General features: G+C 45.7%; 2 protein-coding genes across 5 annotated transcripts in view; both read left to right on the plus strand.

Moving 5' to 3' along the window:
* Positions 1-24,820, plus strand: part of GNAL (G protein subunit alpha L) — a gene marked incomplete at its 3' end in the record, with an annotated part of 92,648 nt that overhangs the window by 54,061 nt on the left and 13,767 nt on the right. For all 4 annotated transcript variants that reach the window (XM_082354854.1, XM_082354856.1, XM_082354855.1 and 1 more), the window contains one exon: positions 3,669-3,766. In XM_082354854.1, coding sequence (XP_082210980.1) covers positions 3,669-3,766 — 98 coding nt within the window. The remainder of the gene's footprint in view (positions 1-3,668; positions 3,767-24,820) is intronic.
* CHMP1B (charged multivesicular body protein 1B) lies at positions 21,131-22,774 on the plus strand. Its single transcript, XM_082354916.1, has one exon. The coding sequence runs from the start codon at positions 21,263-21,265 to the stop codon at positions 21,860-21,862; it is 600 nt and encodes a 199-aa protein (XP_082211042.1). The 5' UTR covers positions 21,131-21,262; the 3' UTR covers positions 21,863-22,774.

A 24,820-nucleotide genomic window follows, 5' to 3' on the forward strand; every position in this document is an offset into this window, starting at 1 on the left:
CCCTGAGGGGTAACACTGAGTAGGTGTATTTTAAATGAATCAGACCCAAACTTGAGCTTTAGAAAATTCTACTTAAATGGCTACTCTCCTGACTGAAACTGCCTGTTTCTGAGGCCCATTTGATGGTGGTGGTGGCCGTTGTTCACTGCATTACCGTGGAAAGTTCCGGTAATCATTTATTTTTGCTCCAGCGTGTTCTAGAAAGGATTTAGTGCCACTCACAAAGTTATAATACAAGTTAATTGAAAAAAACAAAGTATGGCAGAAGGAAGCTAGGAACAGGAGAGTGAGTGATGTGGTAGCAGAGGTGAAGTTGGTACCCAGAGCATAAAGGCAAGGTCTATACACAAGCTGGGACCAACCCCTAAACGGGATTTCTGAGCTTCTTGGCGGTCAATTCAGTGACATAAATGAAAGCAGCAGAAAAGTCACAGGATCCCAGAGGATTAAAAATGAAATTGGTAAAGCATTTTCTTGAGAGATGCAAAAAAGTATTACTGACACTAAAATTAAAGAGGAATATTTTCCATAAGACATCCTAGGAATAACATTTTTCACTCAACCCAGTAAGGGTTTCCGCCACCCTCAGGACAGAGCACCACATGTCGGAGCAGCTCCACCTGAGACCTGGGTGCCCTCCAGGCCACTGGACGACATCTCTTTCACCAGATAAGAAATATTATGCTTTTGATTGTTATGTCCAAAACAAAAAGTGAATCTTAAGTGTCAGTGTAACCAAAAGTTGTTTTATTGTATTACATTAGCAGAGAAATCATGCAATAATTCTTTTTTTACATTTCTTATTGGCAGACATTTATTTCTGTTTTAAGGCAGTTATGAAGAATTTTAAAATTTTTTTAAAAATTGTTACTCACCTGAGAATTCCAGGCTAGCTTTGAGTACACTTTATACCTACAGGAAGGCGTAAACAGCAGAACGAGAAGGAAAGTGCTGTAATAGGAAATGGAGGAGTTGGGTATTTAATTTTAGTTTAAATTTTGATTTAAACATCAAAATTATGCTATGAAAATTTAAAGCCTTCCTTTTTAAAAGTAGGTTTAATTTGGTACCATTATCATGTTTATTTTCTATAACACAACTCAAACTCCTTTGAATAAGAATGACATAAATGACCATGTATTTCAGTTGCTAAATATATGAAGATCACAAGGTGATTCTCAAATTCAATAATACAGAAAAAATTAAGAAATGTCATTTAGTAATTTTCTTTTTATGCTCTCAGTGTCTCTCAACTCTCAGATGTCAAAAACAAGTGAGACTTCACTGTGAATCACCTTTTCTTTTCAGACACACACACACACACGCACACGCACACACACCACTGAAATTATTTTTATTTAGTATCATTCATCTTAGTTGCTAACGGAAGCATACTAAAAGTATTCCTCATATTTATTTCCCAGTTGTTTTAACAAACGTATTAGAATTCTAGCCAGGCTCTGGACAAATGTTTGAGCACAGCTAAAGAAGCTGCAGTGGCTAATGATTTTACAGAATCATTTCTTTACTGGTTTATGTATTTTTATTTGAGATTGTGGTATTGTGGCTATGACTTCTAAAGCTTTATCTTTTAGAAATAATGTTGAAATAAAATAATATGGTGTAAGAGAACTGCTATTAAATAATAAAGGTGGGAGAAAAGGGCTGAGATACAGATAAAAGAGAACAGCCACTTGATGAGTGTGGAATCTGCCTGTGGGTAGTGAGTGCCCAGGGGACATTCTCTCTCCTTGGGTAAGTTTGACATTTTCCCTGATAAAAAGGTGAAGGGGCCACAGCAGCAGCAGCCCTGGAATTTTCCACAAAGATCTGAGAACTCCTTAAAGAGTAAACGTAGGGAATCCTGGGGACCTGGCCCTGGTCTAGCCTCACGTCTTGTTTCCCAACAAGGAAGACAAAGCAGCAGATTGAGCCTGTTCTGTCTCCTCCGTGTTGTCCACAGCGCCCGCTGTAAGATCCCAGCGCCCACGGTTCCTGTCTCACTATGCTGTCGGCATGTCCCCAGGAACCGTGCATTTTGTTTCTTGGGTCAAGCACCCCTCTGTGACTGTCTCAAAGGCTTCTGCTCAGACTATTGAAGAAAAAATGATTCTGACACTTGTTAAAGACAGTAAGGAACTTTCTTCCAGGACCACTGCACAGGGGTTTGCAGTAGGGGGAAAGTGGGGCTTAAATCCCAATATCACCACGACAGGCGTATGACTGCCCTCCTGGACCGTCCGGATAATAGCATAATAGAGTATTTCTCTTTAGACATGGGGTGCATGTGTGTGTGTGTGTGTGTGTCTCTTCATTTGGCTCTTCGAAGGAAATTTTTCAAGGAAGCCCACAGACTCCTTCACTGGAGCGATGGGAGCGGCCCTGGAAGATTCCGGAAGGAAGCATCAATCCAGGGAGACAGGATGAAATCTGAGGGTCCAGCTCCTCTCCTTGGCGTGGAGACTGTCCCTTCCTATCACCTGTGAGCAGTTTGGGTTTGTTGTTGTTGAGGACAGACAGGCAGACACGATAGATACAGAGACGTGCGGCACAAGCTTACAAGCTGTTCCCGACACTGGGAGTCAGGCTGGGACGCACTATAACCGGGTGAAGCTGCACTCAGGGCCCCCTGCTCCCCCTCCCAGGTCTTATCCCTGATTTGTACTCATAATTCTGTGTTCCTTTTTTTCAAAGAGGGTCCACAAGTTGTATAAGCATCAGGCCCCTCAATACTTGGATCCACCCTTGTATGGAATCGTGAACCAACTCAGGTTTTGTTTTTTCCTGCAAAGACTCTGCGCTGATTCTTAGGGAGAGCAGCCTCGACTGCTTCCTGGCGGGGTCACCCCAGGCCCTCTCCTGCAGAGCAGAGATGGAAATCGGTGCTTCCTGGTTTGGGAAGGGATATAAATATTCTAACAAAGAGTTTTGTGAAAATTTATGTAACTTATTTTATATTTAGCTGCTAATGTATAGTCATCTGCTTCCATAGCACTGTTCATTTAATTTGGATAATTTTGGAAATACGGATTCATAGAGCCACCTTTACTGAGGTAGACAGGCTCCTATTTCAGAGGCTGCTGGTGCCATAAGGGATAGGCCTGCGCACAGTGTGTGAACCAAAAATCCCAGTTCACGCTTAACTCAGAGTTTCTGGAAAGATCAAAAACAGTAAATCACTATCCCCAAAGGGTGTAATTTTAAAAGTTTCTTTCTTATGTACCTAATGCTTTGGGGCTGAATTTAACCCGTCTGCTCAACCATGTCTATTCATAATCGTGGCTCACCTAGAAAATTTAAAAGAAGCAGCTAAAACAGAACTTGCCATTGTAACAAGCATGTTTTTTCACAGCTGAAATGGCCATTCTGCTAGTCGGGTCGTTGAGTCCTAAGAACTTTAAATTCTTAATTGTATTGATAGTTGGTGAATGTCATTAATTTTTGACTTGTCATTTCCACTTTGGGGAACTTTCTGGAACAATAAGAATGTTTGACCAGTAGATTGAGTGGTGAGATCTGGGCCGTCCACCCCATGTGTGGAGTCGACCTCCACGAAGAAAACAATTTATGCACTCCCTGCAAATGTTTTTGGCATTTTCTTTTTACTTTTAACTTTTGGAAGAAGGTAACACATGGGTTTTCTTATCTGTAACTTTTTCAAACTTCAGGAATTCTTCGATCACGTGAAGAAGCTCTGGGATGACGAAGGTGTGAAGGCCTGCTTCGAGAGGTCCAACGAGTACCAGCTCATAGACTGCGCCCAATAGTGAGTCTGTCCGCGAGGACCAATCCGTGCTGCCCTCCCAGAATCTTTGAACTTCCTTAAGTACAAGGAACAAATAATTAACGACTCATTGCAGAAACCAGCTTTTAACATAAGCTGAGTTTAGTAGATGCAAAACTGAAAATCCAGCAGGAGGCAGTGTTTCAGGGAAGAACCAGAAGCAGTTGTATTCATTTTACCTCGATCTTTGCATTCAGTTCTAGTCATTTTTTGCCTTCTATAGAGTTATAGGCATGTTCATAAATTATAACATACTTAGGTATTCATTACTATATTTTAATTTTGGAGCCAGGGCCCCCAAATTAAAATTTAAATAATCCACATCTGCAGTCAAGCCGAAACTCTTACTTAAAGTAATGAGATCATCCTACGCACATTTGAAGTAGACTAGAACCTCAAGAGTAGATGGTAATTAAAATAATAAGTAAATATTTGATGAAAAAAATGTATGAGGAGAAATAAGCAAAGGACTCTGGTGCCAAAGCTGGCTCATTGTTTTTCCCTGAAATTCTCATTTTCCTATTTCCTATCTTTTGCTATTTTAGATTCAGTCTATAACTATTAGAGCATAATGGTCCCCAGAAGAAGGTTAATCAGCGAGTTTTAGCTGTGTTTGCTCGTTTGATAACAAAAACTGTATTTAAAGTTTGTCTTAGATAACTCTTTGGGCATCAAGAAATAAGCTTTTTTACATTTTAAGTCTGTAAACTCTAAAAATCCATACTTGTGGAAAAGGTTCCAGAAGCGTAAAACCTGGGAATTCACAGTATTTGGGACCAAATCTACACTATTTAAAACTACACTGTGAATACTGACTAAGGACAGGGAGGTGCAGCCGCCCCCGGCCCCTCCTCACCCCTCGGAGCTCAGGCTCCATCACCTGTCACGGACGAGGGGTGCTGAGCGGGGTGGGCAGGGCCCAGGAGGGGACGCAGGCATGTCCCCAGCACTGACAGGAAGCGTTGTGGGCGCCCAGCGGTGATGGAGGTGGCTGTGGACAGGCGAGAGGGGTCGAGGGGCCACACGCTCCCAGGCCAGGGAACGTGGATTTTCCTCCAGACGCAGCAAGTGGCCATCGGCTGGAAGAGTGAGGCTGTCAGGTCACTCTGGTGCTGCGTGGAGGGTGAAACAGAGGCGGCAGAGACCCGTGGGTGCACCCGGGCAGGTGGTGGCCGTGGAGGTGAGCCTGGGGCCTCAGGGACAGAGCCAGGCACTGGATCGAACGAGGGAGGTGGAGGAAAGGGGGGGTCAATGAGGATGACCACGGGGCCGTTATTGGGACAGAGACCCAGGAGATGTTGTTTATGGAGGACAGGATGTCATCAAGCTCTGGTTTGGGAAAGTCTAGCTGTGATGCCAGAGGGAATTTCTAGCACAGCTGGAGATAACATTAACATTCATATAGATTTGCGTTTGAGGTTCTCGGGGAATGTGTCTGATCGTGGTTCCCAGTATTTCTTGAGCGAAGTCGCTTCTGGACCACAGCTCCCTTCAATGTCGCATTAGGAGTTTCTCTTTCTTATAAAAAGAGACAACCCATCACCATAGCGATAGAATTAATGGTTTACTTTAAAATAGAATGTGCAAAGTAAATTTGACAAAAAGAAGCAGCATGAGCTTTGACAGCAGGCAGTCAGGATCCAGATCTTTGCTCTGCTCCCGAGAGCAGAGAGTTTGGGCAGGTTACTTCCATGGGGATAAAATTATGGGCTGTATTCCTGTACAGTTGTTGTAGGGTTAAATAGAGACCCGAAGACCCCAGAGTGGCACCTGGCACACGTGAGCCCTCCTGAGCTCTTGCTGCTGTGTCTCCAATGTGGGAACTGAGGTCCAGGGGGTAACCTGAGGCCACTGAGATCAGGGTTCCCACCGGGGGGGTGGCGGGGCGGGGAGCCCCCGCCAAGCTCTGCTATTTCTTTCCGTTCCGTACTTTCAAATTACAGAGAGTGAGACTCTGAGGCACGAGGTCAAGACCCCAGGCTCGTCAAAAATAAAACACCAAGGTTCCTGCGGTCTTCACTCTGGGCTCGGCAGAATCACAGAAAGCCGTTCCCCTCTAAACCTCACTGTCTGGGGCAATCATAACGTCCCAGCTTTGCTTTTTTAATCCATTTTAATATGCATGGGAATCAGATTAGGTCAACAACCTTTGTCTCTTAATAACAATCTTGTTTTTCCTCTGCACTCAGATGTTGAGGTTGGGGGTGAGACATTTCAAAAACAAGTAATACTTCAGTAACTCTTGTTAGACCCACACATGGAGACAGATGTTTTTTTGTTGCCAAATAAGATGTTGAAGGAACGTAGCTGCTTCCACCTCCCATCACCTTTGCTCATGAAATAAAGGACAGAAAAGACATTTCAATGTCCATCCGGGGATGTCCTGGGACCAGGACGCTCATGCCGGCTTGCCCAGCGCCCCAGAGTTCCAGTTCCTTGGGGAATGTGTCTTATTCCTCCTCAAAGACCCAGCTCCTTAGTGGGAGTTCTTGCATGAAATCAGGGCTATTGGAAATAAGTGAATGGGCAGATTGGGAGCCTGGGGCTCAGCGCGGGGCCGATGGGGCACTGAGCTTTGCCCTGGCAGAGTCCAGGGTTCTGACAGGTCTTCTTTTCCTCTCTCTTCTGAATCCTCTGAGAAAAGATCTGCCGACATCTCGGTGTGACTCTAAGTCACTATGTTACCTGCTCAGCAGTCTTGTGTTTTGAGCCCAAGTGCTAATTAAGAAGGGATTCATTCTAAGCCCTGTTGAAGTCATTTCTTCCATGGCAGAAACCACGGGAATATTTGGGGGAAGAGGCGCTTCCCAGGGGGGCGGAGCTGCCAGTGAAGAATCCAAGGATGATCTCGCCACAGTAACTCAAAAGCTTAAACCCAGAGGAACCCGGAAGTTTCTCCCCTGGGTATACACCCAAGAGAATTAAAAACATACATCCACATAAAAATGTGTAGACGAATGTTCACAGCAGCATTATCCACAACAGCCAAAGAGTGCAAACAATGCAAATGTCCATGAAAGGATAACTGGATGAACAGACGTGGTCTGGCCGCACGATGGGATCTTATTTAGCCATAAAAGGGAACGAAGCACCAACACTTGGTACAACATGGATGAACCTTGAAAACGTGAGGCTCAGTGAAAGAAGCCAGACATAAAGGCCACGTATCGAATGAGTCCAGTTGTATGAAATGCCCAGAACAGGCAAATTCATAGAGACAGAAAGTAGATTAGTGGTTGCCAGGGGCTGGGGGAGGGGGAAATTGAGAGTGACTGTTAAAGGGTACGGGGTTTCTTTTGGGGATAATGAGAATGTTCTGGAACTGAATCGTAGTGATGGTTCTAAATATACTAAAACCCGCTGAATTGTGTACTTCAAAATGGTGAGGTTTATGTTATGTGAATTATATCTCAATTTTAAAAAAAGAAACATTACTGGGGAGGGAAGGGTCCAGGGCAGGACAAGCGATGGCACCACCAGTCAGTCTTGGTGAAAACTCGTGAGAGCAGAAATCCTGCCTCCTCTCGGTCCTCTTCCCAACAACAGATTCAAGTCTAAGCAAGCATTTTAAGGGCTGCTTCTTCGTACCCGCCGCCCCCTCTCCAGGCCGCGACACACGGGCACACGTGGAGCTCCCAAGTTATAAAGCACCTTTCATACCCAAATGAGAAAGTCTGCTCGGGTCTGTGTGTGCTACCTGGCGCGCAAGGCGCGGACACGTGCTAAGGCTCCTTCAGCAAAGGGGGGATTTGTTCTGAGTCTCTCAGAGCCACTGAAGCCCGAGGCATCACAGCCTCTCCGTCCCTGTCTGCTGACCCGTGGGGCCACCCCACAACCCTCAGGCCGGGGCCCAGAGGAAACAGGGCAGACAGGTTTGCTCCAGCCGGGCAGCCTCGTCCCTGTCTCCCCGGCCAGCGGCCACCTCTGCGTCCCCAAGCAGGGCTGCGGCAGGCGGGGTGGGCACTGCACCATCCAACACCAGGACCAGCCTGGCTGGAGGAGCGTGGGAACAATCATTATTATGAACTTCAAGGGTTGTACATTTGGTAAAAATGAGTGTCTTTGCAGCATCAAGCGAGCTGAGCAAATTAGCAGAGATTATATTTCATACAGAGGGCCCCAGTCCCCACTGTGAAAATTAAAAACGATCTCTACTGCATTATCCCCCAAAATGTGTTTCCTCTAAGTGCTAATAATAAGTGATTATGTAGCCATGGAAACAGCTATTTTGGGAGAAAGGAAGTCAGGGAAAATCGGATTTTTATTTATTTATTTATTTATTTATTTATTTATTTTTGGCTGCGTTGGGTTCTTGGTTGCTGCACGCGGGCTTTCTCTAGTTGTGGCGAGCGGGGGCTACTCTTTGTTGCGGTGCGCCGGCGTCTCATTGCGGTGGCTTCCCTTTGTTGCGGAGCACAGGCTTTAGGGCACGCGGGCTTCAGTAGCTGTGGCACATGGGCTCAGTAGTTGTGGCTCGTGGGCTCAGTAGTTGTGGCTCGTGGGCTTAGTTGCTCCGTGGCATGTGATATTCCCGGACCAGGGCTCGAACCCGTGGCCCCTGCATTAGCAGGCGGGGATTCTTAACCACTGAGCCACCAGGGAAGTCCCTGGAAAATCATCTTTAGAACAGGTTTATAAAATCGTACTCTGCTTAATCTAACTTGAAACTCTACAGCTTGGAGTGTATGTAGGTTCTCACGCTTTGCACACATGTGTTTACGTGATCCTCACCTTTCGTATACATCCATTTACATAATTGGTTTTAGAACACTCTGGAAAGGAGAGAATATCCCCCCAAAAGAAAAGAGCAGTGAGAAAGGTGTAGTGATTTCTCACGTGTGCCCTTTGCCACCCGGCAGGAGCCATGGGGGCCCCGTTTGTCCCCTCCACACCAGCCTGGATCTCAGGGCTTGCAAGTCCTTGAATGTGAGCTTTCAGGACAATCTGGAAATTATTCGCAAAAATGAAGTTTCAACTTCAAAGTGGATGTTTAGGTCATTGTAAAATAAACAATAATTTTAAATATGCATGTTACTATATAGTGTTAACTCACTAAATATCCAATCAATTACCTGAGTGCTTCTGAACCCTCGTTTTGACCTTCATTTCAGCCAAGTTTATTTTCAGATTCATTTTCTAGATCTGTAGCATTGGAAATGCTCCTGTTTATGGGCAGTAATGTTTTTAAGTATGAAAAATAAGTTACATGCAAATATCTCAGTATATGTGGGTCAGCCTGGTTCTCCTCTGCCCTCTTCGGAAACTTCACCCCGAGAAGCAGCTTCTGAGAGGGTCCTGAGGGTGGGAACCTGCACTTCCCTCGTGGGTCCTCTTTGCTCCCACTGTGACCACACTCACCACACTCTGACACCAGATGTGTTACACCAGCCGGGTGTCCCACCGTTTAACTCAGTTCTGACACTCTCTTCCCAGAGAGCCTCAGGCCCCACAGGGTAAGGGCTCAGGCCACGAGACGCCCCACTTCAGGTGCCAATCACGACGAGGTCCCCAGGGGACCCCCCACGTCTGTCCCACCTGACTTCAGATCAGAGGTGCCCGTGTCCTCCTCCACCTCGGATTCAGTTTTCTGCTAGAACGGCTCACAGAATTCAGGGAAACACCTACTTAACGTTTACCGGTTTATTAAAGGATATGATAAAGGACACAGGTGAACATCCAGATGAAGAGGTTCCCCAGGGCAAGGCCTGGGAGGGTCCCGAGGGTAGGAGCTTCTGTTCTGTGGAGTTGGGGGCCCCCCTCCCAGCACGCGGATGTGTCCACAGCAGGGGAGCTCTCCAGGCCCCACGCTGCTGGGTTCGCTGTGGAGGCTTCCCCTTGGGAGCCTGATACATCATTAACTCAGTCTGCAGCCCCTCCTCCCTTCCCGGAGGATGCAGGTGGGGCTGAAAATTCCCAGCTTCTAATCACAGGTTGGTCTTTCTGGTGACCAGCCCTCAACCAGGAGCCCACCCAGAGTCACCCCATTAGAACAAAAGATGCTCGTCTCACTTAGGAAATTACACGGGTTTCAGGAGCCCTGCGTCAGGAACCAGGAACAGAGACTACCTTTTTTTTCCGTGATGTCACACTGTATACATGGATTTTTTTAAACCTCTCAGAAAAACTACTCCCCTGAGTGGAGAATCCTGGGGGATTCCCGTTCCTTGTCTCGTGGGTCCTCAGACTTCCCGTAAAGGCGGCAGGACCCCACGTCCTCGCCCCTTCCGGCAGGTGGAACGAGTTTCCTGTTCACTGTGTATTGTCAGATTCATTCTGAAGCCTGTGGACATTGGGCCATTGAACCAGATAGCGTTAAGCGCGCGCACACACACACACGCACACACACACGTTTTTGCTGCCTTACAGCTATTTTTCCTCTTGTTCCTTAGAGATAGACCCTTTGTCAAACAGTATCCCACGTGGGGTGCCAGCGTGCTGAGGGCTCCGCAAGGGTGAGGAGCAGGAGGTGTCGCCCTTAGAGCCCCCGCAGAGCCTTTGTGGCCCCTCAGTTGATGCCAGGAAACCCCAGTCTCCACGGGGCCCAGGTTAAAAATTAGGGCCAGTGTCCAGAATTTGTAGCAGCAGAATGAAATGCGTCAAATGCCAAACTAAAGTGGTACTTGAGTAGAGTGAAATTCTCAGTGTTCACACTGGCAACACTTACTTACTATATGATCTGTGTAGTGTGGGTTTGGATGGCGGCTGGTCTCCTCTGGGCTCAGCGTCCAGTGTCTCCTGCGGGGGGAGGGGTGTGTGGAAATACTCTGGTTTATGCGGTTGAGTAGCTGCAAACGGTAGCAGAAATGGGTTTTTTTCAAGTTGGCCTTATAATCAATCACAAGAAACATTTAAGTTAATTATGCAGGAATGTGGAAAGGAGAAATGCAAGAAATTTCCCACCAACTGGAATTCCTAGCAGACCCTAACAACTCCTCCCGTTCCTTAACGTAAACGTAAAGTCAGATAGATGCTTAAATGTTTTAATGTGTCACATTTCCAACTGTGATGATGGGACTCTGACCCTCACGTGAGCCGGAGCTTCAGTGGCATCGGAAGAAGCGGGTGCCCTGTCCTCACCTCGAGGTCCTGCAGCTGGACGGGGCTGGTCGTCTAAGCAGTAGATGCTACAGCCTTCCTCCCAAACAACTGCACGTCTAAAAACATGGGCATAATGTCTTGATAAGAGTTAGCATTACACAGGTGTACGCATTTGTCAAAACTCAGCAAACGTACACTCAAAATTTGGGTTTCTATGGATCAAAATTTACATCAGAAGAGTAAACTGTCAACAAACATTGATTTTAGCTAATGACCTGGGTGCTGAATCATGTAGGAGGAAGTATTCTGGTGTTTGCGATTTTGTTGAAATTATCAAAAATAAGATGGATAAATGGGGTAGATATGTGACTTTTTAAAGTACAGTAAAGGGCTTCCCTGGTGGCAGGAAAGTGGTTAAGAATCTGCCTCCCAATGCAGGGGACATGGGTTCAAGCCCTGGTCCAGGAAGATCCCACACGCCACGGAGCAACTAAGCCCCTGCGCCACAACTGCTGAGCCTGCGCTCTAGAGTCCGCGAGCCTAGAGCCCGTGCTCTGCAACAAGAGAAGCCACCGCAAAGAGAAGCCCGCACACCGCAACCCTGCTCACCGCAGCTAGAGAAAGCCCGGGCACAGCAACGAAGACCCAACACAGCCAAAAATAAATAAAATAAATAAATTAAAAATAAAGTACAGTAAAAATGGTAATGGCAGAATCTAGGTGGTGGGTATTCAAGTATCCACTATAAAATTATTTCAAGTTTGTTGTGTGTTTGAAATTTTTCATAATAAAATATAGGGGGAAGAAAAATATACATAAGTATAGATGTGATCAGAAGTCTACAGAAAAATAAGTAACATAGCAGCACAGAGTAACGCATTGGTAGTACCCCATGAAGTATATAATATGGCACACAAGACATTTGATGTGGAAGGGTTTTACTACCATTCTTTTAAGTGTCTGCTGAATTATGGGAAACACTTGCAAAGAGCCCAGGGAACTCAGGTTGAAAACCACTCATACTACTAACTATTAATAAGATGTGCAGCTACAGAATAATGTAAGAGATGTGTCCTGTAATTCTCAGCTTCCAAGTGTAGCTGCAGAATAGCCCATTGTTATAGAAACTTAGCATGCACATCATATGAGTTAACATATCCATCCTCACACAAACCCGGAGAGTTTATTATCTCCATTCTACAGAGGAGGAAACAAAACTGCCCATGACTACGTAGAGCTACCAGGCTGTTACTTGATTTAGCCAGGATTTCACATTTTAAACCTAAAGATTGTGAGAGACTATTATGGTTTAAAAGTTTAACAAACATTATGTGAGCATGAAATGCCTGCCAGGTGCTGCCACAGAATAAATTTTAAAGATGATGAGGGTGGGTCCAAGCTTATAAATAAGTGGATTTTCACAAGGACACCCATTTTCTCAGATTCTGAAGTCACTCTCCTTAACTGTTCATTTTTATCACATTCGTGTCTCAAACATAGTTTGCAAATGAAAACCAGGATAGTTGGGGTTTCTTTATAGAGGTCCTCATAGTTCAAGAAACTTAAAGGATAATTCACCGAAAAGGGAAAATATTTGTAAACTATGTATCTGATAAGTTATTTGTATCCAGAATATATAAAGAACTCTTACAACTCAATAACAGAAAGATAAATAGGGCTTCCCTGGTGGCGCAGTGCTTAAGAATCCACCTGCCAATGTAGGGGACACGGGTTCGAGCCCTGGTCCGGGAAGATCCCACATGCCGCGGAGCAACTAAGCCCATGCGCCACAACTACTGAGCCTGTGCTCTAGAGCCCACGAGCCACAACTACTGAGCCCACATGTCACAACTACTGAAGCCCGTGCGCCTAGAGCTCGTGCTCTGCAACAAGAGAAGCCACCTCAGTGAGAAGCCCACGCACCACAATGACGAGTAGCCCCTGCTCACCGCAACTAGAGAAAGCCCACGCACAGCAACGAAGACCCAATGCAGCCAAAAATAAATAAATAAAATAAATAAATTTATTTTAAAAAAAAGATAAATAGCCCAATTTTAAAATGAGCAAAGGATCAGAAGAAACATTTCCCCAATAAGATATATAAGTGGCCAGTAAGCTGTGAAAATGTGGTGAACATCATTGGCTCTCAGGGAAATGCAAATTGAAACCATAATGAGACACCACTGTACACCCACTAGGATGGCTAGAATCAAAGAGTCAGATGAAAACTAATGTGGCGAGGATTTGGGGAAACTGGAACCTTCATATTTTTGCTGGTAGAGATGTAAAATAGTGCAGCCGCTTTGGAAGACAGTCTGGCAGTTCCACAAAAAGTTAAACACAGAGTTACCGTATAATCCAGCAATTCCTAGGTATACACCCAAGAGAACTGAAAACATACATCTATACCAAAACTTTAAGACAGGGACTTCCCTGGTGGTCCAGTGGTTAAGACTCTGTGCTCCCAATGCAGGGGCCACAGGTTCGATCCCTGTTGGGGGAACTAAGATCCTGCATGTCACGCAGCGCAGCCAAAAAAAAGAAACAATCCAAATCAACTGATGAATGGATAAACAAATTGTGGTCTGTCTATGCAATGGAATATTATTTAGCTGTAAAAAGGAATGAAGCACTGACACACAGTACAACATGGATGAGCCCTGAAGATGCGATAAGTCAAAGAAGCTAAACACAAAAGGCCACATACTGTGTGATTCCATTTTTATGAAATACCTAGAATAAGTATTTCTGTAGAGACAGGAAGTAGGTTAGGGTTGCATAGGGCTGAGGGGAGTTGAGGGGGCGGATGAGGAGAGGACCTGCTTGATGGGTACCGGGTGCCCTTTTGGAGCAATGCAAATTCTAAAAGTGATCGTGGAGCTGGTTGCACAAGTCTGGAAGTACGAAGAAAACCACTGAATTGTGTGCTTTAAATGCACTTTGAGACCCCCTGTTGCAACTGGCTTGTTAGATTAATTTGGACACCACAGGAAAACTAATATGGAGACTACTGATCATTTGAATCTGCCTAATTTTAGGGCGTTTCTATTTAATACCAAGGAAAAAGCAAAAAGAGAGACTCCGTTCAAAAGTGGTGAACGATTGCTCCACAGAAGTGGATGCTCCTGACCCTATAAAAGGATCTCTGTCTCACCTGTGTGCTTGAGCTGGCAGTACAGGTATGCTGCTGAAAGAAAAGGGAAGAGGAGAAATGGAAAAACAAAAATACTGATTCAAAATACGATTCCCATACTGAAAAGATGTCTTGATATCTCTAAAAAATAATCTTTATGGAAACTGGCAGGTAATGTTATAAGAAGTTATTTCCATAGGATTTTGAGCTGTTCTTCTCCACACAGTGCCCGACACAGTAACATCTCATTAAATATTTGTTGAATGAATAAGTAAATCTAATCAGGTATTTTAAACCCTCCGTTATGGATGGGTCAGTGGGCCACTGCTGGCTGTTCCCCGCCATGCCTGGAACAGAGCCCAGCACATAGTAGGTGTTCAGAAAGCAACTGTTACATGAATGGACTTTTACATTATAACTGTTCATTCTCGGTTGTACAGAATTCATCTTTCTCTAAAACTCAGATAAAGGCACAATATCTGTTCATAGCAGCGTTATTCAAAATAGCCAGAAAGTGGAAATAACGCAAGTGTCCAACATACGATGAAAGGAGAAACAAATGTGGTCTAATCAGACAATGACTCTTGTTCAGCCTTGACAGGACGAAAGGCTGGTTCATGTTTTCACATGGCCTCCTTTCGAGCAGAAGCATTCACTTCTGCTCAGAGAAAACGGGCTGCTCTAGTAAATAGTACATTACACAAGGACTTCCCTCCTTCAAGTAAACAGTGAGCGTGTGTTCACACTGTCAAGAAATGTAATTATAGCCTTTCAAGTATGATTCAGGGAGTGAGGAAGCTGCCCTTTGGTAATTTCACATCAAAGAAAGCTTTCAAAAAAGGAAGAAAGTAAAACCGTCCTTCTTCCTTACACCAAATTCCATTGATCACATAATAATTAGACTCCATGATACCAGTAGAAAGCTACCTTTCAAATACAAGCTTCGTTCTGTTCTTATATTAACTTACTAAGCACAGATGGAATTCCCGTGTGCTCACTAACAGTTTTATCCACGTGATCACAGTTAAGTGCTTGGTACTCAGTGTTCCCCATCCTGTTCTCCATCGATGTGAACCTCGAGGGGCGGGCATTGTTTCTGAGGAGAAGGAAATAAATTTCCTGCTCTGAAAATACATTTTCTCTCTCCCGCAGCATGCTAGAGTTTACTGTTAAGTATTGTTTTCCAGATGTTAACCCTGGCTGGGATTTATTATATTTAGGACACGGTTAAACATGCCTCAAGTCAGCCTAGTGGTTCCTGGAATAGAAATATCTGCTAGAACCTAGCCTCAATGGGCAGATTTATCAGGGAAGCTCCGCCAGCACCTCTGTGCCCCGATTGTGGCGACCCTTCCAAAAAAAGAAATGCGGGGGAAATGCACCCCTCTGCTTTGTGGAACAGTATAAATGCATCACGTGTGTGGATTACTCACCTGTCCCCACCTCCCACCCCCGCCGTACATCCCGAGCCTCGAGCCAGGCAGTACTTGTGGAAACAGGTGTGAGCTGGAAGAGTCCGGCCCAAGTCCACCAAATAGTAGAATAAGAAAGCATAGCCACTATATTTTAGTTCAGATACCTTGTATCTGATGACTTCCTTCAAAATCATTTTAAAGCTGACACTGCTTTTAAAAATACCTACCTTTGGCCTCCTTCAGACCACAAGTGTTCACTGTCTCAGAGAAACTGAAGGCTATCATAGTAATTATAGCAATGTAGAAGTGGTAACAAGTATCCGGCTTTTTTAACAGGATTTTTCACGTTTTAAATAGAAGTTTTAAGTTATTTCTAGTAGGATTCATTGAGTTAAGTTATAGTGGAGTTCTCATCCTGTTTTGCTTCCTAACTAAAGATATCAGCTTAAACTAACAAAACCTTTATGTTTTGGCTCAAAAGCTTAATTGCAGCTCCTCCTTGAATAAAAGAAATTGCGAAAAAAAAAAAAAAAAGAAATTGCGAGCTTGGGCACTAATGGCCCGGGACTCCTTCCTTTATGTGTACAGTGTGGGTTAAACTAGACCTGAAGGGACTTTAAGTGGTTCTCAGAGTACATGGCTGTCAGCACTGTCCTCTGTTCTGTGGCCATGGGTATTTTAAATCACGTGACCCACTTAAGCTTAATTTAACTGTGACAGGATGCTACTTAAAAGCTGTGTCTCGGGATGGGTCAGATACAGCACCGATTAAGGATGTGGGTGTATCAGCTGCACACACTGGTCCCAGGAGCGGCAATGAGGGGCCCAGGGTTGGGTCCCGACACTCAACCCCACCAAGCCCTGAGGACACTCTGCTTCTAATGTTCCCATTATTCACAGAAGGAGCTGCCAGAGCAGGCCTAGACAGGGCTGTGATGTGCAGCAGGTTTACTGCCCAGGGTGCACAGTAGCTGTTTTTAACGTACGACTTGTAAGCTGAATGTTCAAGTTTAAGGGGAAAAAAACTTGTGTGAGAACCGTCAGCCTCCAGGTTCCTGGAGAGCGGTCCCCTCTGCAGCCGGCTGGACCAGAGAGCAGTCCTGTCCGCCTGCCCCGGACCTGTGGTCCTGAAATCTCTTCCCACCCAGAGCAGTGGCCGCAAGGTGACCTACTTCCCATCAGGCAGCCAGGCAGCCAGGCAGCTGTTACGTACTGCCACATGTTTCTATGCAGGGAATAAGCTTTCCTTAAAAATAAAGAAAAAGTAGCAGAATAAAGATTCCCAGTGACGAATGGAAAGACTGACTGGGAAGAGGCGTGCAGGCACATGTCCCAGACCGTGAAATATTTCAGGTCTTTGTTTTCCGACCACAGTTCCTTACTCCCTGCTTATGTTCATCTGTCCCTTTGAGGCAGGAGGAGGAGATTTTCTCACCAAAGGAGGAGATTTTCTTCCTACAAACTGTTTTGTATATGGAGGAGTAACATAAAAATAGACACAGTCCGCCTTCTCCCTTTTGCTGAATCTTCTCTCTGCGTTCCACACGAGATCTGGCAACATCCATCACAAATTGCCGGGAGAAAAGCAATTTAAACAGTACATTTTTTTCTCTAAGTAAATCTTAAAACGAATCTCTGCAGATTGTTTTAGGGATTTTTTTAATGGAATTATGCTGTGTATACCATTTTGGTCTGTTCCTTTTGCTCCAGTTAAGTTTTTAGGATGTATTCATGCTTTGAGTATGGGTGTAGCTATTTATTTTCATTACTATGTAGTATTCAATTGTAAAAATCTGCCACAATTCGTATCTCTGTTGTGTTCACAGTTATGTTGTTTCCAGGTTTAGGTCATGACGTCTTGTTTTGTACCCGGGACACACATGCAAGCGTTTCTCTGGGGTGGATCATTGCAAGCAGAACTGGTGCTCATGGGGGTGCACTTTTTAACTTTATTAGATAAAAAAGAGAGGTTATATCTACTGACACTCCCACCAGTCGTGTATGAGAGTCTTCACTGCTTCACATCTTGGCCAAAACACACTATTTTGAGACTTTGCCTGAATTATTTGAATTCAGGGATTTTTTTTTTTTAATTTAATAGTTTTGAGCAGCCTCCCCCGGTGCCAAGACCTGATGAAGGCACGACTGTTAGATCCTAGGTCCTCCCTTTCCAGTTTTACAAATGAGGAAACTGAGGCCCGTAGAAGTGAGCTGGTCTACGCCGGATCGCACGAGGAATCACCCAGCTTTACCAGAAGGGACCAGCACCCGGTGCCTTGACTCCCAGTCAGGATCACACCCAGACCTCCCCCTCTGGCTTTCACATTGCTTCTTTTGTTGGGAAAGTCCAAAATCGTCCTAAAATAAGACCAAACTGAAGAGAATCTGGAGTTATGTTTTAACAAAACTCAAGTGGGGAAATTAATATTTAGAGACTTAAAAAAAAAAAAAGAATTACTGCCATTGCTGTTTTCTGAATCAGATTGTTCTTTATTGCAAAGAGGACCGGGAAGGGGTGTGGAGGCTCCTTCTGTGAACGGCTGGGCGCTGTAGGCATCGCTTTCCTCTGCACCAAGGGAAATCCCGGAAGTGTTTACAGCCTAGAGTGTTGAGGTTTCATTTTCAGCCTGTCGTCAGATCAGTAAGGTGTTCAGCATAGAGCAGGAGACTCTCTGTGTCCGTGTGATTAGACCATCAGGACAGGGGGACTCGGGCTGTGCTGCCACCGTGAGGACCACTGACCGGGCGTTTCCCAGCTGCACCTGTGTGGAACATCGCGGCAGTCCACTCAGGGGCGACTTTTCTGTTTCCTTCTAACGCTTTCTTGTTTTCGTTTTTCAACCTGGACATCATGTTAATATAATTTGACGGACAATGGCTTTGCGATTTCCCAAGGTTTGAGGAGTCTCGGAGTCTCACATTATAGCTGTGTTCCTAAATGAATAGAGAGGAAAATTACATATATAATAGATGCAGTGGTGTATGTCATGCACTCCTGGAAATGGTCATCAAGGGGGTATGTGCCCAGTGCCGCATCCTTTGCCTGCAGTCATATGTTCAGCAGAAACACACTGAGCTTCCGTGTGTCCCTGAGGGTGACTGGTACCTGGTGCCAAGCAGTGAACTTTCAAAAGGGGGTGGTTCCAGATGATTCCTAGGAATCTGACCTGAACAGCTGGGTGCATGGAAGTGCCCTTTAGCAGGAGGAGCATGTTTGGGGGGAAGGACCGAGCAGTCAGTGGGAGGACTTGCCAACGGCCTTACACCCCCAGCTCTCCAGGGTCAGCAGGTCGTTGGGACATTGGGCTCAGAAGGAAGCTGGCTCTAGGAAAGTGACCATGAGAGCTTCAGCCTGGGTCATACTGAGCACAGTGGGGTGGCTGGGGTGTCAGAGAAGAAAGCAGAGGGCCGGGCCTGGAAAGGAGGGCCCACGGCGAGATCAGCCTCCCCTCGGCGTCCAGTCTGCCCGGGCCTCTGGAGTCCTCAGCTGGAGTCTGGAGTCCAGGCTGTCCAGCAGCCAGAGGAGACCCGCCTTGGTCAGCAAGCATAGCCTCAGGGGCTGTCAACTTCTCTGAGCAGCCTTCCTTAGCTCCTGTTAACCTCGCGGTCAATCCAGTCCTCAGCTGTCTCAAAACAACTCCTGCTGCATCAACCTCTTCCTTTAAGTAAAAATGATAACTCCGCTGGATCCCATGTTAATTTACTGGATCCCCCATTGTTTCTTACTTGTCCCACTGCAGCCCTGGAATCCCATTCCTCACACTCAGCAGCTGTGGCCGCAGCCAGTGGCTTAGCGTGCTGCGCTTCAGTTCCCTGGCCTGTAGGATGGAGGTGTTAACAGCGTCTACCTCCTAGGGTTTGTGAGGATGACGTGAGTCAATTCATGCAAAGTGGCCAGAACAACCCAGCACATCAGGACTTAATATGTTAGTTGTCATTATCCTCATAATCTGTCAAGGTTTCTCATGCTTATATTCCAAACCCTGTCACCTAATGGAACAGGCCATGGGTAATGGTCAAGGAACTGGCTTGCTGACTGCAAGGGACCCAAAAGAAAGGGCTGGGGGGGGGGGGGACAGTGGGTGAGCAGTGGAGAGGGTGGGGCCCTCTAAGCCCCACTTTAAACAGATTTCTTCCCTTTATTGGTCTTCTATATTCTGTTTCTAGGAAATGTCTCATGTGAAGAAAAAGTTCTGCTTTAGGGAAAAAAGTAATCTTGGCTAAGCTGCTGACGAGGGTAACGTCCTAGCCCCTCTCAGCCACAGTTCAACTCAGCAAAACCTTACTGGGTTCAGTGCCTGCTGTGTGCAGAGCGTGTGCTGGGTTCCATGGGGGGGAAAGGAATAAGACTGTTCTCTGCCTCCACGCAGTTCGTAATATAATAGGTACCCGGACCCCGTGCTAGGCAGCCTGACATGTGTGCTCTGTGGGGTAAGGGGACAGCATGGAGCGGGGGTCCTGGAGAAGCAGCTTTGAGCAGGGGCAGGATCACAACAGGCAGAGATGCGACGGCTAGAAGCCCAGGCAGTGGGGACGGTGTCCGGAGGCCCATCCCTCCTCATCCACACTGACCAAGTGACACAAATGGTGTTCAGCCTCCAAGCTCAGCCTGGCTTGACTGGGTGGGGAGGGAAAGAAAAGGGAGGGTGGGGACCGTGTTTGCCACGTGCCTTTCTGCTCAGGTTTTGGAGCAAGAGAGTGATATAACCAGAGCTGGGTTTTAGGAAAATGCATGTTCAACAGCACAACGGGCAAACTATCACACGAGGCCCAAAGGGATGGTGAGACTTTGGATTAAAACTATCTCAAACAGAATTACTCTCAGAGTTCATTTTCAGCCTAGCTCCTTAGGGCAGGTAGGGCCCTGCTATGTTGTTATTGCTGTACGGGAGGAATCTTCCTAAAAGAAAAAAGCCACAGCACAGTCTGCTGCCATCTGAAAGCCTGCACTTCTAAAGGGTATAATACATAGTGACAGTTTTGATCTACGCCAGTGGGTGTGGGTCCCAGTACTTCAGCATCCTCTGCCTGCATAATTTAAAATGACAGTTTCGTGTCAAAATGAAATGTGAGTGAAGTTCCTTGGATATTTATAAAATATCAAACAGAATCATGTCAGCAAAAGATGGGTCTTTTATTACTAAACCACACAAGGATTTTTGTATGTTTGGAGTTGCTGGCAACTCATCTACAAGCTGACCTTCAGCCACAGCATAGACGAGGTGGTCCGCGGACCAGAAGGTATTTTCACCCACTGCAGTAAAAGGATGTCACAGGCTGCAACCAGATTGTCCTCAAAGACCGAGGCGCAGGTCAGTGATAAAACTTTTTCTGTTTCGTACTTTTAATTATTAACGGTCCACGTTCCCCTGAGAAAGTGGAAGTTGCCAGAGCAGATGGAGAAGGCTGTGGTCTGCTAACCTCAGGACAGCTTCCTGGTTTCCAGCCTCTGGCCGGACACCTCAGGCCACCAAGTTTGGACAGTTTTTACGTACAGCTCCAGACAATCCTGTCCGTGCCTACGAAAGTGTGTGGGCACGCATTTCCGTGAATTTACTAATGCTTCAGTACTTTAACAACTGGTGCGGGTTGGGGGAACTCGGTGCAGTCGGCGAGCGCCCGGGTCAGCGGGGCCGCGGTCAGCGCTACAACATCTCGCTGCCTGCGCCCAGGTCCGCAAGCTCCAGGTCCGGGAGCCCCGCCCCCTACGCCGTGCGCCACGCCGGCCCCGCTCCCGGCGCCGAGCGATGACGTCACGGTCTGCGCCGCGTGCGGCAGAAACGGGAAGTGGGACCAAAACAAAGGAGCGGCGGCCGGGAGCGGTCTTTCTTTTCCTACCTCCTCTGGCGTCCACCTCAGCCCTGGCCGCCGACCCCCGGGAGCCGTACGATCATGTCCAACATGGAGAAACACCTGTTCAACCTAAAGTTCGCGGCCAAAGAACTGGGAAGGAGTGCCAAAAAATGCGACAAGGAGGAAAAGGCCGAAAAGGCCAAGATTAAAAAGGCCATTCAGAAGGGCAACATGGAAGTTGCGAGGATTCACGCCGAGAACGCGATTCGCCAGAAGAACCAGGCGGTGAATTTCCTGAGGATGAGTGCTCGGGTGGACGCGGTGGCCGCCAGGGTCCAGACGGCCGTGACGATGGGCAAGGTGACCAAGTCGATGGCCGGTGTGGTTAAGTCGATGGACGCGACGTTGAAGACCATGAATCTCGAGAAGATCTCTGCCCTGATGGACAAGTTCGAGCACCAGTTCGAGACGCTGGACGTGCAGACGCAGCAGATGGAGGACACGATGAGCAGCACGACGACGCTGACCACTCCCCAGGGCCAGGTGGATATGCTGCTGCAGGAAATGGCAGACGAGGCCGGCCTCGACCTCAACATGGAGCTGCCGCAGGGCCAGACCGGCTCCGTGGGCACGAGCGTGGCCTCGGCCGAGCAGGACGAACTGTCCCAGAGGCTGGCCCGCCTGCGAGACCAAGTGTGACCGCGGAACCCGCTCTCAGGCGTCCCGGCCGCAGCCACCTTCGAAGACGGATACTCTACGCTAGAAACTCGGAACCGGCCTGAATGCTGAACTGTTCTTACTCAAGATGCTTCTACCTTTGGGTTTTACAGTGCTCTCCAGATACACGAAGACGTCCCAGGCCTTCTTCACTCTTAAATGGATTTGAAAGTTCTGTATAGCTTGTGATCATGTGTATTTTTATAGCTGCCTTTTAACAGATCTGGTTAATTTGGCGTATATGAATCTTTCTCAAAAATTTGGTCAAAACTCTAGTTCCGGTGTATTCAGTATTCTGCCCGAATTACCAGAATTGAAGGTTTTCTTTTTAATTTTGTGTAATCGATAATATCTAGAGTTGACGGGAGGTGATTACTTAGGTTGATTACAGCGCTATGAACACCTCATTAAGAGATTTATTTTATGGGCAGTGCTATTCTGTGTATCCTTTGTTTATTGTCATCAAATCCAGACTACAGGTGACTATTCATCTGTTCTCATAATTTACACTAAAATTACTTTACGACTTTCCAGCATAATGTTCAGTTACTGTTTACGTCCTATACATTTTTCTTATGGTAGTTGTCTTTTTATAACTGGAAAAAATGCCATGTAACTTGGATTTATCATAAGAGAAAAGTGTTCATTTATGGTTTTAAGATTTACAAGGTTTAACGTTAGTATGACAGTTTTTTCCAAGTGAACTTCTCTCTCACGTTTCTAGTTATTTTCCTATTTAATTAGACTTCTTTTAAAGTATGGCAATTAGCATGACAGTCACATTACTCTGACGTTGCCAAAGAACCGTTGATTGGTTTGAGAAAGCCCTGGGACTATGTGTGTGTAGGTTTTGTTTTGATTTTAATCAAAAATAGAAATAAAATTAGAACTGCATTTTAGGTTCTAATTATTTGCATTTATTATCTTGTCTTAAAAGCAACAGCTCTTTTAAAACCTCGGAAATACAAGTTGGAGTGTTTGGCTTAGCCATGCAAATCCCTTACACATACATGCAGCCGCCTGGAAGTCTGGGAAGGACAGATGCAGGGTCAGACGATAGGCTCGACCCTTTCAGGCCAGAGCCCAGATGTGCTGCCTTCCATCTTTCTGGCATGGTGGTGTGTAAAGTAAAAGTGAAAAAGCAGAGCCTGTAGCTACCACTTTCTCAGAGCCGCAAAACATGGAGAACAGCAACTTGCTTTTGCCTTGGCGAGCATATTAATCTAAGTTAAACACTTAAGGATATTTTAAATTCCCTCTTCCCTTCACTGGAGAGAATTCCAGTATTTCAGAAAATAATTAAAGGGACTCTTCCAAGCCTTTTGAAAGATTGAGAACCAAGTGTTCACTGTTACAACATGTCCTCCTATATGAACGTGTGTGTATCAAGGGGGAAAAAAAAAATGAAGAGTTGTGTGCAGATGAGGACTGACCCTCGTATATAAGTGTCATTATGTCTGACTGGATGTTGTTCCAAAGTCTTCTGTAAAGGACACCTGCCAGTCGTCTGCCCCAAATCCTCTTTCTAGAACTAGTCCCTTTTGGTGTCTCCTCTCATCCACAAGGTTGCCCAGAGGCAGCTGTGTGTGAGCACAGCATGAGTCCTAACCCCTCTTTAGACTGAAAACATCATTACAACTTAAATAACAGCTTGGTGTTGATCATTTGGTAAATTGAGGACCCTTTTATAGTGCAGATAATTCCCAACAAAACTAATATATTTTGTGAGATTAAACAATGCTTATATATGCTTGAACTTTCTTAAAATATGTTCATTTCAAACTACATGAATGTACATTTTTATGAAACATAAATATTTTCAAAAGCATACCAGGCCCATGAATTATTTCCTCAGTTTTGCAGTTGATGAAATGCTGGAATATGAACCACAGAAGTTTGTCAAATAAATCACTTTAAACTGCATGTTATTGCATACTGAGTGTACATCCTGTTTACAAAGCTATTTAAGGAAAAAGAACTCAGAGGTTGATTTGGTTCAGAAAGCATAGTATTTTTCCAGACTCACCTTTAGCACCTGAATTTCTGTTTGCATGCATATTTCTAGAAGCCCAAGTTGCTATTTCTTTACTGTAATAGTTTCTTCATGGCAACAAGGTTCTTCCTCATACTGAAACTTGCCTAGGCTAAAGAGAGAATTTCCAAAAGGATCCAGCTCAAACATACCAAGGAAATGGTTCATCTTCCATGCAACTACTAGTATAATTTTTGCTCTTATTTCTCCTTTGTATTTTTCTGCCTTCAAATTCAGTTTCCAAATGGATTTAGAATAAACTTTTAAGTTTACTTTAGGAACTATTTAGTTTATTTCAGTTCAGATGATAACTGCACTATTGGAGACCTTTCTTACTACAGTTTCTTCTTCCTGAAGGAGCCTTAATGTGTGTGTGCCTTTCAGATGAGGGTGCCGTGTGCCCACCCTGCTGTCTTCGATTTGGAAAGGTGCCACCTAAAGTAAGCACCCATCTGACAACCTTATTCACTGAACGTGGTCTCAGGGTCAGCCAGACAACCTCACCTCATTGAGCAGAAGTGAGGCACCTCATATTCTAGATTTCCTCCTCTGCAACAGGCATGACACCCTCTTGGAGGCGTTTCCGTAGCCAAAATCCAAAGCTCAGGACCTCAGGTGCTGTTGGCAAAAAGCTGCAAGCCTGTGGTCATTGAACAAACTGATGAGCAGGCCCCCATCTCTTTTTTTTTTCTTTTAATCAACTGGTTGGAATGAGACAGTGCCTGCCTGGTGTACCGAGGTTTGTTTTCCTACAACCAGACAGTAGGTTCCATGTGGGGCAGGACCAGTGCATCTCAGTCATGGCTCCTGGGCATCAGGTGGTATACCCAGCTCAGTAGGTGTGAATGCAGATCTCCCTTGGGTGCTGTCACTCGTGACCATGCCCAGAGCTCCCCGGCGACAGCATC

Source organism: Balaenoptera borealis (assembly GCF_965194805.1).
Source record: "Balaenoptera borealis genome assembly, chromosome: 14".
NCBI classification, from domain to species: domain Eukaryota; kingdom Metazoa; phylum Chordata; class Mammalia; order Artiodactyla; family Balaenopteridae; genus Balaenoptera; species Balaenoptera borealis.